Raw genomic sequence first — 13,918 nt, forward strand, 5'->3', positions numbered from 1 at the left:
AATCACAATTTAGTGCAATTTTTATAAATTTGAGTTTTGGGCAGAGATAACTGCCCAGATTCTATTGGAGGAATTTTTTTTCATGGAGAAAAAAAAATGAATAGCTGAACAGTTATGTTTATTTCTACATAAACATAACATTTTAGTTACATTTTTTCCAAAAGTTTAGAATGGCATACATCAGTATTTGGTTTTATTTCTTGATAACCATACAAGATTTTAGCCTAGGCAATTATTTACTACATACAAATTCAGTACCCTGCAATATTTTGCTGTGGTACATTTTGTACTCCATATGCATATATACTTTGTAATGTACTCTACACAATTTTATCTTGTTTCCAGCAGAATACAAGATATTGTACCCCCTACTTACTGAAATCAGACCCAGGGTTAAGGCAGTTCATAATTATAACTATGTTTCCTTGGTATTAAAGACTGAAAGATTCACAAAATTTAGCTAGGTTTTACTATATACAGATTATTTCTGTGTGAAGTTTGGATCTCTCTGGAGGATCTCTGGACAGATGTTTTAAAAATGTCAGCTATTGTACTTTTCATTTATATTGTTATTAGATTTGGAAACGGATGTTTTGGAACTGAACCTTAATTGCCAATATTTAGAATTACCATTATATTAGCAATTGTAATTATTAGGATAATAAGAGAAATAATATGCTTTTACCTTACTAGTTTTCAATATTTTCTCTCATTCCAGTGATGATATTATAATTTTATAAAGTTAAATTCTATTATTCACATGCTAACAAGTTTGGCATGTTTTTTTCTTTCATTATAAATAAAAAGCTGGTTGCTTGTAATATGTCTTAGACAATTTACCTGTAATTCACTTCAATTTGTATCTTAAATATATCTTCCAAATGTTTTGTTTCTTAAAACTGTTCATAATTCTAATCCTTAATTTAAAGCTAATTTATTTCATTAATCTAGTTTCCAGTCTTAAATCATAGGTGAGTGCCTATGAAGCTTGAATTAAAATAGCAAAGGTTTAAAAGCAGAATAAATCCACCTGAGTATTTCTAGATAATCTGGTATCGAAGTGATGATACTGTATCTAATTGGAGAGCCAGGAATAATCATGGAAGGCTTTGGCAGAAAATATTTGGAAAATTGGAATGTATTGTACTTCAGATTCAGAGTCAAAAGGTCAATGGGAATGGGTGTGCATAACATATCTGTTGGTACCTCATTTAAAAAATTGCAGTTTTTTTCTGGGCTCCCACAGAGAAATATTTGTGTTAAGAGTAATTGACAGCGCGCCACTCCACTTTCCAGATGATCTCGTTGCATCCTCTTGATGCTCCTTAAAGTGCATGTTTTCCAGTGATCCACAGCTACAATGTGAAAAGAAAAAAAGCTGAGTTTCTTTAAGGAGTCACTGGTAACAGTTGTATGCCACAACTCATGCCACAGCTCCAGGCACTCATGCAACAACTCCAACTAGTTGTCCTAGCACGTCTTATTAGGCTTCTTTCCTTTTCTGCTTGATTTGAAATTTTTATTTGAATGCCAAAATACTCCCAATAAACAGACATTTCAAATCCCCCCCATATCTATGGTATAGCATAATTCATAAAGGAAAAGGAAAATTGAATATCAGTAGCTGATCCATATCCTCACAAACACTTTGATAAACAGGTTTAAGAACAGAGTGATATGTTCCATATGAGAACTCAGTATAAATGACGGAAGGGGAATAACTAGTTAACTTCTGAAAACCAGAAAAGGATAGAACCATTTCATCAGATTCCCAATTGTATTAAAGTAACCAATATAATGCAAGCAAAAAAAAATTTTTATCACCTTGGTATGGCAAATGGTAATAGTGAGAATAACCTGTTTCGTTTGATTTCAAATACAATATATCCAGAGAACCTAGATTTGCACGGTAGACAAACACTTGAGCAACTTGTCTAACAAACACAAACATCTGGATTTGTTTAGCTGCTACCTGTGGCAGGAACTAAGTAGAAGTAAAGCAATATCAGTATTTTTTTTTAAATTTCTACAGAATGTGGATTTGCTTAAGATCCTGCTTGGTTATTAAAAATGTATGTCTAAATAGAGTTATAAAAATATAGCACCAGAATTGTTTATTAAAAATGTGCAAAGTTTTGATTACTAGACTCATGTCCTGATATATAGTGTCATCTATGGTGAGAAACTATGTGAGAAATCATGCAGGTCTGTGGAATTGTTTCATATATATATATATATATATATATATATATATATATATATATATATATATATATATATATATATATCTACCATGTTCTTTTGAAGGTATTTAGTGGATAGTCGTTGGTTCAAACAGTGGAAAAAGTATGTTGGATTTGACAGCTGGGACAAGTATCAAATGGGAGATCAGAATGTTTATCCTGGTCCTATTGATAATTCTGGACTTCTCAAAGGTAATTTACTTGTGTTTGCTATTTTAAAAAATTCTGAGATGTCTCAGTATATTAATAAGAAAGTTTATTGTTGCAGTTTTCTCAGTGGCTTCACAGCCTGTGTCCTAATTCATGGGATTCAAATATTTAATTTAAAATCTGCAAGAATATTCATTGCAATTAGCTAATATTTCTAGGATTTTCAAAATATTCCAGAATTTTCATAAAACAAGTTTCTGCTGCCAAAGAGGGAAAAATACAAATTATTTTGTATTGAAAAAGCAAAATAAACTTTAAACTTTCTGAAATTTAAAATAGAAGATGAAAATATATTAAAAGTTATTAAATTGAGGTTTCAGTAACTTGAATAGTTACCCTTTGTGTATCAAATATTGTGGATTAGTAGAATAGTATATTTCTAAGAATCTCTTATAAAAATATTTGGGGGGACAGTGTAATTCAGAAATTGGCTTACTTCCATCATAGATTAAGTTATATTCATTTTTTAAAGTTTCTCAATTGTAATCTCAATGTTTTAACACGTGTTCCATATTGGCTATAAGTAAACATGAATACTTTTTCCTCATAGATGGGGATTGTCAATCTCTTAAAGAGCATCTTATTGATGAGCTGGACTACATTCTTTTACCAACTGAAGGGTGGAACAAACTAGTTAGCTGGTATACTCTTCTGGAAGGTCAAGAACCTATTGCACGCAAGGTACCTCCTATAGTAAAACACTGAAATGTTAAAAACAGTATTTGGAACTTCTTTGTTTATAAGATTTCCCCACCCTCCTAAAAGAACAAAAATATTTTTCCCCAAGCCACATTGAACTTTAGTTAACTAGTTCTGATATTAACATTTAAATTTGTTCACTGTTCACAAAACTCAGAACAAAGAACTATCCATCAAGTATTTCTTCTATTAAAATATCAGTTATCTCAAATCCTAGCCTCGTTGTCATTTGTTTCTCCTTGAGTAATCCTAAAATATTTCTGTTCCCTGTTCTTTGACAATCTTCTGTAGATAAAGTTTAAATCTGTTCGTTTCTTGGTACAGCAAAGCAAATTCTAATCTAAGTGTATAGGTAATGCATGCTAATTTCATTTAATTTGTACTTTATTGTTTATATTTCTTACCTGGTCCTTTAAGTCTGCACTTAACTTTTGCATGCCAGACTCTATGGAGCATTCTGCGTTACTAACATTTGATTTTTGCTTGTTGTAACAAGATATATAGCTGAAGTAGCTATAGCTGATACATTTTATTAAGATAATTATTTGACTGTACTGTTAGTTGTAACATCTCCCACTTTTGTATATCTCTTCAATCTTCTTCCTTGTGGATATGTATGGGTTTTCCCCCCTAGGAAATATTTCTTGAGGTAGCTTCTCTTTGCCATTATCCATACAAGCTCACTGCAATAAGATTGTTAACTTAATCCTAAACAATCCATAGTTGTTCAATAAATATATGTTTTGAAGAGAAGTAATGTATAAGCTTAAAATTTCAGTATTTCTTTATACTGAACATTTAAATGGCTAAAGTTAATGTTACAAAGTGTACCTATTTAGCTATGAAAATACTGGCCTTTTAATTTATCATTTTTGTCTGTGAATATTTTTTATACTGAAATAAATAAGTGTGAATTCATATGCATATTTAAGTTCTTGATCAAAATACAAAACTTTAATATAAACTGTGGAAGTTTAATTCAGTGCTAAAATATAGAAATTATTTGATGGTAATTGAAATAATTTAGCTTATTGAGGATAATAATCATTTAATCCTAATACCTTTAATAAAGTGTGACAAAATAAGTTATGTTTTATAATATATAATACATAGATTATGTTTTGTAACGTATTCTATAATGCTAAGTTTTTAAACTGCATAACTGAGAATGTTATAGATTACTGTATTTCTGCTAAAGTTAAAGATTTCTGCAGGCCATTTAAATATTTGTGCATGTGTGATACATGATTATGGTGGTTTCAGAGAATTCATAGATATTTTTCACCAAACATACTGTCACAATTTACAGTGGCTGATTTAATATGTTTTGTAATGTAAATTACTTTTTCTATAACTTCTTATGGTGACTTGTTGGAAATGCATAAACCTCTAAATATCTAAATATTCTCACTTTTTTCCTAAAGAAAAAGACAATAAAATCATTAGGAAAATGATTTTTGATGCTACAGATTTAATGCTTCTTTGAAACTCTGGCATGCACATGGGTCTATAACTTTAGCAATAATAAGAAAAATTTATAAAAATACAACCTTAGTGGTAGACCAGTAACCATACATATAAATATTATTTGGTGTTCAAGCTTTATATATTAAATTCAGCTTTCTTTCAAAAGCTAAGGACATTTGTCTTTTAATATACCCTTCCCCCTAGTGAGAATTCATTGATTCTGTTGCTATAGCATATGATTTCTAGCAGTTATTTGGTACTTCCTTTTTTTGCCTTATTTGATGAATCACATACCAAGCTGATGGCTATTTTCAGGACAGTCTACATGGCTGATTTATGCAGTAACAGCATAGAAGATCAGATGGAATTATACAAGAGGTGATTGTGAACATTCTGCTTACCTCAGTTTCCAAGTTTTGTTGGCTATTAGTAACTTATGTTGAAGAATAAAATTAAGATTGTTTTCCTAAATAAAAATGAACTTAATATATCCAATTTCAAAAATATTGCTGGTATCCAGTGCCAATAAGCTATTTATGTTGCTATTGTGAATAGTATTTTTTTTAAAGTAGAGTGTAAAAGTAGAGTTATAAACCTATGTTTAAAATGGAAATTAAGTTTTGATCTAATTTTCACAACCTTACATGGCTTATAAAGCATCTAATTCTAAAATAAAGGTTGAACATCTGAAAATTGTGTATTATATATTTAGGAATGTATATATTCCATTCAGTTTTGATCTACTTATTTTCCAGGTAGTTGAACAGGGTATGTTTGTCAAACACTGCAAGGTGGAAGTTTATTTGACAGAATTGAAATTATGTGAAAATGGAAATATGAACAATGTAGTGACACGAAGATTTAGTAAAGCCGATACAATAGGTATGACTACTGAAATTTCTTATAACTATGTAGCTAAATTACTTTTAAAAATAAGTTATTTGTCATGCATTGCTTCCATAAAATAAATGTCATGGTATATCACTGTATTAACTATTGAGTTTGATATATTAAAATGATCCAAACGTTACAATTTTAATTTTACAAAGTATACTGCATGCACTAATTTTTCTAAAATGTGTTATTCTTATTTGACCATAAATGGAAAAACTTTCTCTAACATAAATGAAAGTACCTTAGCCCACAAAAATTAAATTTTCCATCTGAAATGCGTAACATAATATCTTTCAGACATTGCTTGAATTTCTACATAACACTAAACCAAGCTTTAGTAATTACTGTCCTAGCTTTTTCAATTCTAAATGAAGTCTAGAGCTCAAATAATTCTATTTCACTGAAACAAATGGCTGATCTTATTACTTAAAAATAACCGTGTGTAAAGGTATGGTCAACAATCAAAATCATTTGCAAACTTCTTTTAAAGTGTCTTTTTAAGTTCAGATTCTTTTTTGCTTGTAATGACAACATTGAATCAGCAAATTTACTCTAATTTTGTAAGAAACACAGGCCCGGCAGTCATAGAGATTTGTTTACATTATTTATCACATTTTTACACTGCAACATTTCCATTGGACTCCCTATGGTTTCACAGTAATACACTATTCAAAATAACCTACATTCCAACAGAAAATTTTAAAAACAAGCATCTGTAAATGCTTCCAGAAAGACCCAAATACCCCCAGAAAAGCTCATTTCTCGATGAGAAATTATTAGCCCTAAAGTCATGGCTAAATCTGACTTCCAGTGGAGACCATTCAAGAGGATCAGCATTGCTACAACAAAGTAGAACTTCAAGGCTTTGGCCCCACTCACAACCCAGAAGTAGGTAAACTTCAGTTATTTTTCCGGACAATATCAAATAGGTTGGATTAAATCAAGCAGATGAACATGGTTCTAAAAGTATATCTAAGCCACATATATAAACATCAGCAGTTTACATTGCTCTGGAAGCTTATAGGAAGCCAATATAGAACACAGTTGTAATGTGTTCCAGTTGACAAATGCTAGATAATAAATGGTCTCTAAAGGCAGCTCTACATAAAGTGTGTTGCAGTAATGTGTGTGAGAAGTAGACAGGAATCCCTATGGCAAAGTCCTCATAGAACCTGTTTTTCAAGCAGCTGGTAGCATTTCCCTATTAAGAGTCACCACTGGAACCACTTGAATCCCCCAATGAATAAACACCTATTATGTCTTGCTAAGATTCAATTTTAACTTTATATTCTCTCATTCAGAACTTTACAACCTTTAGACATTGGCAAGTGGCTATCTTGGGTTTTGCCTTTCATTGCAAATATTTTTAGTGATAATTTTGATACACATTTTATATTATATATATTTTATTGTGCATTTCTTTGCATTATTCCACCTAGGAATCCTAGAATTAAAGTACTTTAAAATAAATTATTTACCAATGTTTTTCTGTACATGTAGATACAATTGAAAAAGAGATAAGGAAAACCTTCAGTATTCCAGATGAAAAAGAAACAAGATTATGGAACAAATATATGAGTAATACCTTTGAACCTTTGAATAAACCAGACAGTACCATACAGGATGCTGGTTTATACCAGGGACAGGTATGATATATATTTCTGGCCCTAAATTTGAAAATATAAATATTATTTATTTTGATTATGTTGACTGATAGTATGCTGCCATCTAGAACCTCCTGTTTCTTGTTCTCTAGGTCAGGCACAGGGCAGTATAGACTAACTGACTCTATTGGTGAACATGTGATTGAGAAAGATGCTGCAAAGGTCATAATTAATTGTAGGCTTTAGATGAAAAGAATCTTTTTTCATGACCATTGCAACTTTGAACAGTAACTATCTTCTAAGTGAGGTCTACCTGTATACCAGAAATGATACTTTACCAACATTCTAGAATGATTTAAATACAGTTTTTGATCTGAATTTAATGGGTAAGGTAAAAATGTTAAAATGCATAATATTGGCATAATTGAAAAATCTATCATTTGTACATGCTTCAGCATACAGATAAGTATAGTCTTCAACTTATAACAGTTCATTTAGCGAATATTCAGTTACAACAGCATTGAAAAAAGTGACTTATGACTTTTTTACACTTATGACCATTGCAGCATCCCCATTGCCATGTGATCAAAATTCAGATGTTTGGCAACTGGCTAATATTTATGATAGTTGCAGTCCCAGTTGATCACTTGATCACCTTTTGTGACCTTCTGACAAGCAAAATCAATGGGGAAGCCAGATGCATTAAACAACCATGTTACTAACTTAACAGCAATGATTCACTTAAAAACTGTGGCAGAAAGGTCATAAAATGGAGCAAAACTCACTTAAATGTTTCACTTACCAACAGAAATTTTGGGCCCAATTGTCAGAAGTCAAGGACCAACTGTAAATATAAATTATGCCCCATTGTTCTAAACTAAATGAAGTTCATGTTTGTCTCTTGTTGCCTATAGGTATTAGTGATAGAACAAAAAAATGAAGATGGAACATGGCCTAGAGGTCCTTCAGCTCCAAAGTAAGTGATTTAAAGAAATTAATGCCTTACACTTAATGGACTTAGGCTCCTTTATCCCAAGCCTTCTCTATTTTGGAAGCAACATTTTTGTAATTCAGAAAGATAGTTTTGTGAAATTATTTGGCTTAAAACTGTTCAGAGTGAAAAATGAGTGCTCTTCAGGATGGAAATTTAGTTGTGATTATAACTTCTAAGAAATTTGGATTAAATTTTGAAATAGTATTGTATTTTCAAGTGTGTCACCACTATTTATGTTAATAGTTATATTTGTTGCATTATGATTATTGGCTGTCTTTTGACCTGTATTGTGATACAAGGACTGAATAATTCGTTATCCTCTCATTAGTCAAAGCAATAAATCTGACTCTTCATATATCTATTCTTATGTTGAGGAACTTGCTTACAGTAAAAAATTACAGACATAATTCAACTAGATTAGTTGTGTTATTGCAAGTAAAAATATAGCCATATGCAGAAAGATTTGCAAAATACATAACTGTGTTCTAGAGTTTATTCCCCCCTCTACATTTTAGGCCAATCAAAATTTGGTTATTCTCTTCATAGTTGAAATAGGAAGACTCAGTGTTGACATGATTATGTCAACTTTCCTCATTTCTTCACCCCCCCCCCAAATATCTGGAGGTATTCCATTAACCTTTCAAGGTTGTTCAAATCAGGAAGCAGACTGTATAAGATAACTAGGCTTAAGTTTTATTGAGATGCTATATTGATGGGATTATGCAAATCTGTTTGGGTTTTTCCTGTCCTCTGTTTTATATCAGAGAATCAGGAAGTAACCACACTGAATCTCTCCATAATACTACCACCTTTTTCAGGGCTCAAGGATGCTTCTTTGTTTTTGTAACATCTGTTGTATATTTCTCTGAAGACCAATTCCATAGCTCTTTACAGATGTGTCCATCTGTGTTCTCTAGTTGTGGGTGGCTAAAAGATATTGTGCCTCCGCTTCTAATTCCATTTCTTTATCAAATGGAGCTCACAAGATTTCAAACATATCCACTGCTCCATTCTCCTGACTCACTATAATAAGGGAAGCATTCTTTATTTTTCCTTGGGCTAAGCTTTTCTTTGGCTCCCTTTCTAGCCTTTCTTTTTCTCTTTCTTCTTGACCCTGGGCAAGAAGCGGAAGGGTAGTATTTCGGTTGCATCAGTCACCCACTGATACCCATCTTTGAATAATTCTCTTATGTCTTTTGTTACTTCTACAATTGTTTTCATTCTTTTTTTCAACATATCCTCTCCTCTTTTGCACAGCCTGCTTGCATGGCTATCCAAGCTGATTAAGCTTGTATAGATTTTGCAAAGCTTTGGTTAAGGGAAATATAGGTAGTAAATGGGAGAACTCTGAAATGGGAAGAGGGGAGCAAAATGTTTTGTAGTAGATGTAAGTAGCTGTAGCTGGGCTGAAATGTTTACATCTAAGTGGTGGCATAAATGAATTTAGTCATAGGTAAAAGGTCAGGTTGATTTTTTTCCTGGTAGGAAAATACAGCAGTGTATTGCTTTAAGGTGACATTGTTTTCTCTCTGTTTCATCATCAATCTGTGAATTATGAGTATAGGATTGATGAAGTTTAACATCCTATGTATGAAATAGAAACTTTCAAAAAGCTGGCTATGAATTATGAGCCTCTAATAAAAATCAGATTGTGCAAATTGTAGTTCTAGACAACTTGAACAGATAAACTGTTTCATGATTGTAGAGGAGGCCACAGCACAGACTGAAATGGGCTGCCTTAAAGAAGACATCCATTATCACCAGAATGGCATCAGACCTTTATTGATAATCTTAGGCATTTATCTAAAGTCTAATGAAACTATGTCTCCTGGTTTATGAAGGAAAAGAATGGGATAGTCTACATAGTTTGTTTATTAGAAATTTGACATGATGACAAATGTAGGGACAAAATTCATGCCTTGACACCAACTCTGCAGTACATGGCAAAATCATGGCAAAGGGAATAGATCATTCTCTATATTGTAAAAGATTCAGCCATTAGGTCGGTGATTCTTCTTAACAACTATAAGATGTGTGGGCTTCAACTCATAGAATTCCAGGAATTGAAGTCCACATATCTTAAAAGTTCTCAAGGTTGACAAACACTGCGTTAGGTTGTCAAGTCAAACATTTTCTCCTCAGGAAAAAAGGGATACATACTTGGAAATAGTGGGGCAATCCTCTCTTTTCCCAATAAAATAGTGATAAGCAGGCAAAATTCTACTGTAAGAGTAGTTATGTAAGCCTGCACATGTATCCTGCCTTGTAGAAAAATGGATTTTATGAATAAGAGCCGTGGTGATGCAGTGGTTAGAATGCAGTACTGCAGACTACTTGTGCTGATCACCGGCTGCCAGCCGTTTGACAGTTCAGGTCTCACCGGCTCAAGGTTGTCTCAGCCTTCCATCCTTCTGAGGTCGATAAAATGAGGACCCAGACTGTTAGGAACAATATGCTGACTCTGTAAACCGCTTAGAGTGGGCTGCAAAGTACTGTAAAGCAGTATATAAGTCTAAGTGCTATTGCTATCTGCTATTTTAATTCCTGATATTTCTTGCTTACTATTTATTTAGATATTTTTTCCAAAATGCTTAACTTAATGATTAGCTGTTAGGTGGCATAGTGGTTAGAATGCAGTATTGCAGGTTAACTCACTGCTCATTGCCAGGAATTCGATTCTCACTGGCTCAAGGCTTCTTTACTTGCTTCTGAGGTCAGTAAAATGAGGACCCATATTATTGGGGGCAGTATGCTGACTCTGTAAACAGCTTAAACAGAGCTATAAAGCACTAGGGAACAGTATGTAAGTCTAAGTGCTTCTCCAAATAGCTAATTACTGTTTTACAATTGTCCCTGAGAATCTCTATTTTGCTGGTAATTAAACAGATATTTGAACCTGGCTTTCATTCCTAAACAGTCGTGCTTGCAAAAATCGTGTTTTAATGTGATAGCTATAGAATCAATGCTGTTGCTTTGCTGTTGAACATGCTCTCTGGGGTTGCTGGCAGTAGAGGGCACAAGTAACCCCTGAAGCACATTTTCAGAAAGGGAAACTAGATCAGTTGAAGAAATTATTTATGCTTACCAAAGAGTGTAGGATCTGACATGTTGATGCTGAAAACATTTTGTGTTATCCCAGGGCTTCTATGAAAGTTACTGTGAGCCCTGGATCCATCTTGGGACAGATTTTCAGGGCTGCCACAGCGGGGGATAGATGAGTTGTGGGAATGGGAGAGTAGCAAAGGGAATATAGCCACCACAACATTATTTCACGAGAGATCAAGGACTAGTTGTTTATACCTGGAAGTGACTGAAGTTTGGCGGCAACTGAGGCAGGAGATGGATTGGGCCATGCGATGTGAATGTCACTGAACGGGGCAGGGTGTGAGTATTAGTGTGGGTGGAGGAAAAAACGGGATTTCAGATTCAGGTTTTTCCAGATGTGCCAACATGACTTCTCTCATAAATTCTTACTTTGATGGACTTTGTCTTGGAGTTCTGAATTGGAAAGAGGGTTTACTTGGAATGCTGATAGTTACCAGCAAATTATTACTTGTAGTGTGATAGAAGGGTGAATTGTTTAAAATAATTATACTAACCCATTAAATTAAATTGCTATTAAACTGACATCTAAATTAATTCAATTTTAATTTTATATTGTATCATTTACTTTCTGAAGTTCAGCACTGATAACATCTCAGAAAAAAATGCTGATAATTGCTTTTTATTTTTTGATATGATGATATCTCCAGATCAGCCTTATCTGCTGTAGTTTGGAGGAGCTTTGGGATTATCAGTTCATTCCAACATCAAAGCAAACTGCTTCATCTCTAAGATTGTTTTCAATTTTTCTTTTGGTAATACAATTCATTGGGAAACTTTAAACCAATAGATTTGGCTCCAAATAGTGTTCATCTATAAATTATGTTATTTGATTGTTATGTATGTATGTATTATGTATGTATGTATTGATCTATAAAAAAATGAAGTATAGATTTTGCATGGCTAATTACATGGAATGTATAATAAAAATGTATTAATGGTCCAAGACCAAACATAATAAATACAAACATATGATAGAAGAACTATAATAAGAAATTTTAAAATAGTGAGAAAATCCCAAAGCAGTTAGTAGCTAATTAATAGCATAAGGGAGGAACCAGATAGTTTCCAACAGGCTGCAGCTACTGATAAGAATGTGGCAACTTTTTTAGAAGTTTCTGAAAAGTGATCATACAAGAAAAGGATAGTACCCTCCTGGTCACAATGAACATTAGAGTTATTAACAAATAGAAGCGCTGAACTTGATTGCCACTGAGTATACAGTGAACATTTTAATAGCAAATGTAAGACAGATTCTACCTACCAGTCTGAATAGAAACTAGTTTGACTTTTCAAAAATGGAGGCTTATATATCTACGTTAAAGATAGCACCCAATTCAGGCCAAAGTAGATACTGGGTGGAACGTAGAGCATCTAGGAACAAACCAGAAGGAAGGAACAATTATGCTATAAAAGGAATGGACTAGTAGTCACTTCAGCACTGAAAATAACATGACAGTGTAGTCAGCTAAAATATTGCTTTCTTTTATTTGTTCATGTTGATAAATTTATAAAGTGTGAGACTACACCTGGATCATTATATTTCCAGAAGAATATTGACAGCTTAAAGCAGGAAAAGAGGAGAATGAAAAGATGATGCTCTAATAGTGATTATCAAAGTCTATCAGTATCAAAGATACTTATACTTTTAATAGACAGATGATAGTCTAGATATCTCTAGACGAGTTTGGTGTTTAAGTGACATAGACCTGTTAACCATCACCATTGTGTTTTCTTTAAGTATGAACTCTCAGATATGTTCTTAAAGAGACTGCAGCAATGAAAATGATAGGACAATGTAGTTGATTGAAATACCGTTTTCTTACATTTGTTCATGTTGATAAATTTAACAAGTGTGATACCACATGTAGAGTACTGTGCATTTCCAGGAAAATATTGACAGATTAGAAAAGGTACAGAAGAGTGACAAAGATGACATAAAGATTTGGGGACATGCCCTCCAATACCATAATATTGTGATTCTGTGGATTTAATACATGGCAGGATTGGGATAGACAGATTGCACCTTTCACTATTTTAATTGAGTATCATATAATTTAAAACTCTGTTTCTTTACTTTTTAAAATTATTTCTAGCCTAATCTAGAATCAGAATTAGAAACTTTCTTTGGATTCTACTGGTGTTCTCCATTGTTTTTGATTTAAACATTTTATAAAATTTACATTTAGGACTACAAGGAACATTCATTCTTTGTATATTTTTTTCAGATTATTTTTAAGCAAAAACTTACCCCAAACTAAGGAATATGCAAACTGATGTTAACTTTTCTTATTGTTGCAACTTGTTCTGTGTTTTGTCATATAAAGCTGTTATATTTGATTAAATATTTGTTCAGTGGAATTGTAATAAATGGCTTTCGTAGGTGATTATATAAATTATTGCATATCCAAACAGAAAGAGAGATAGTTATAGTTATGATTTATAATTATTCTATATGGCTAGTTCTGATTTATTACCATTTGTTCCGTGACTGTAGTTCAGGAGTGCTGAACAAAGGACTTAAAACTGATCCCCAAAGATATGGCCCCTCAGTGTCCCAATAGCCATGTAACCAAAATTCAGACACTTGGCAACCTGCCCAAGTTGTTAACTCTATCCATCTGCCTGTCTCCCCCAATCTATGCTCTTTTGGCCCACTGCACTTGATGAGCCCTACTGCCCTAGTTGACCTTCATGATTTTTAT

At 32.8% G+C, this 13,918-nt stretch overlaps 1 protein-coding gene across 4 annotated transcripts in view; it reads left to right on the forward strand.

The window, feature by feature from the left end:
• The window catches only part of USP15 (ubiquitin specific peptidase 15), a 54,579-nt gene that overhangs the window by 2,825 nt on the left and 37,836 nt on the right, over positions 1 to 13,918 (forward strand). For 3 of the 4 annotated variants that reach the window (XR_015743811.1, XM_026700340.2, XM_026700348.2), the window contains exons 2-6: positions 2,308 to 2,435; positions 3,004 to 3,134; positions 5,375 to 5,501; positions 7,014 to 7,159; positions 8,032 to 8,093. Coding sequence is in view for 3 of the 4 variants with exons in the window: in XM_026700340.2 (XP_026556125.1) it covers positions 2,308 to 2,435; positions 3,004 to 3,134; positions 5,375 to 5,501; positions 7,014 to 7,159; positions 8,032 to 8,093 (594 nt within the window). In the remaining variant the exon portion in view is untranslated. Of the gene's footprint in view, positions 1 to 2,307; positions 2,436 to 3,003; positions 3,135 to 4,934; positions 4,998 to 5,374; positions 5,502 to 7,013; positions 7,160 to 8,031; positions 8,094 to 13,918 lie in introns of those variants that run through there. The other variant, XM_087934438.1, reaches the window with a different exon arrangement.

Source organism: Pseudonaja textilis, chromosome 5, assembly GCF_049901715.1.
Source record: "Pseudonaja textilis isolate UNSWEBS1 chromosome 5, rPseTex1.2, whole genome shotgun sequence".
NCBI lineage: Eukaryota > Metazoa > Chordata > Lepidosauria > Squamata > Elapidae > Pseudonaja > Pseudonaja textilis.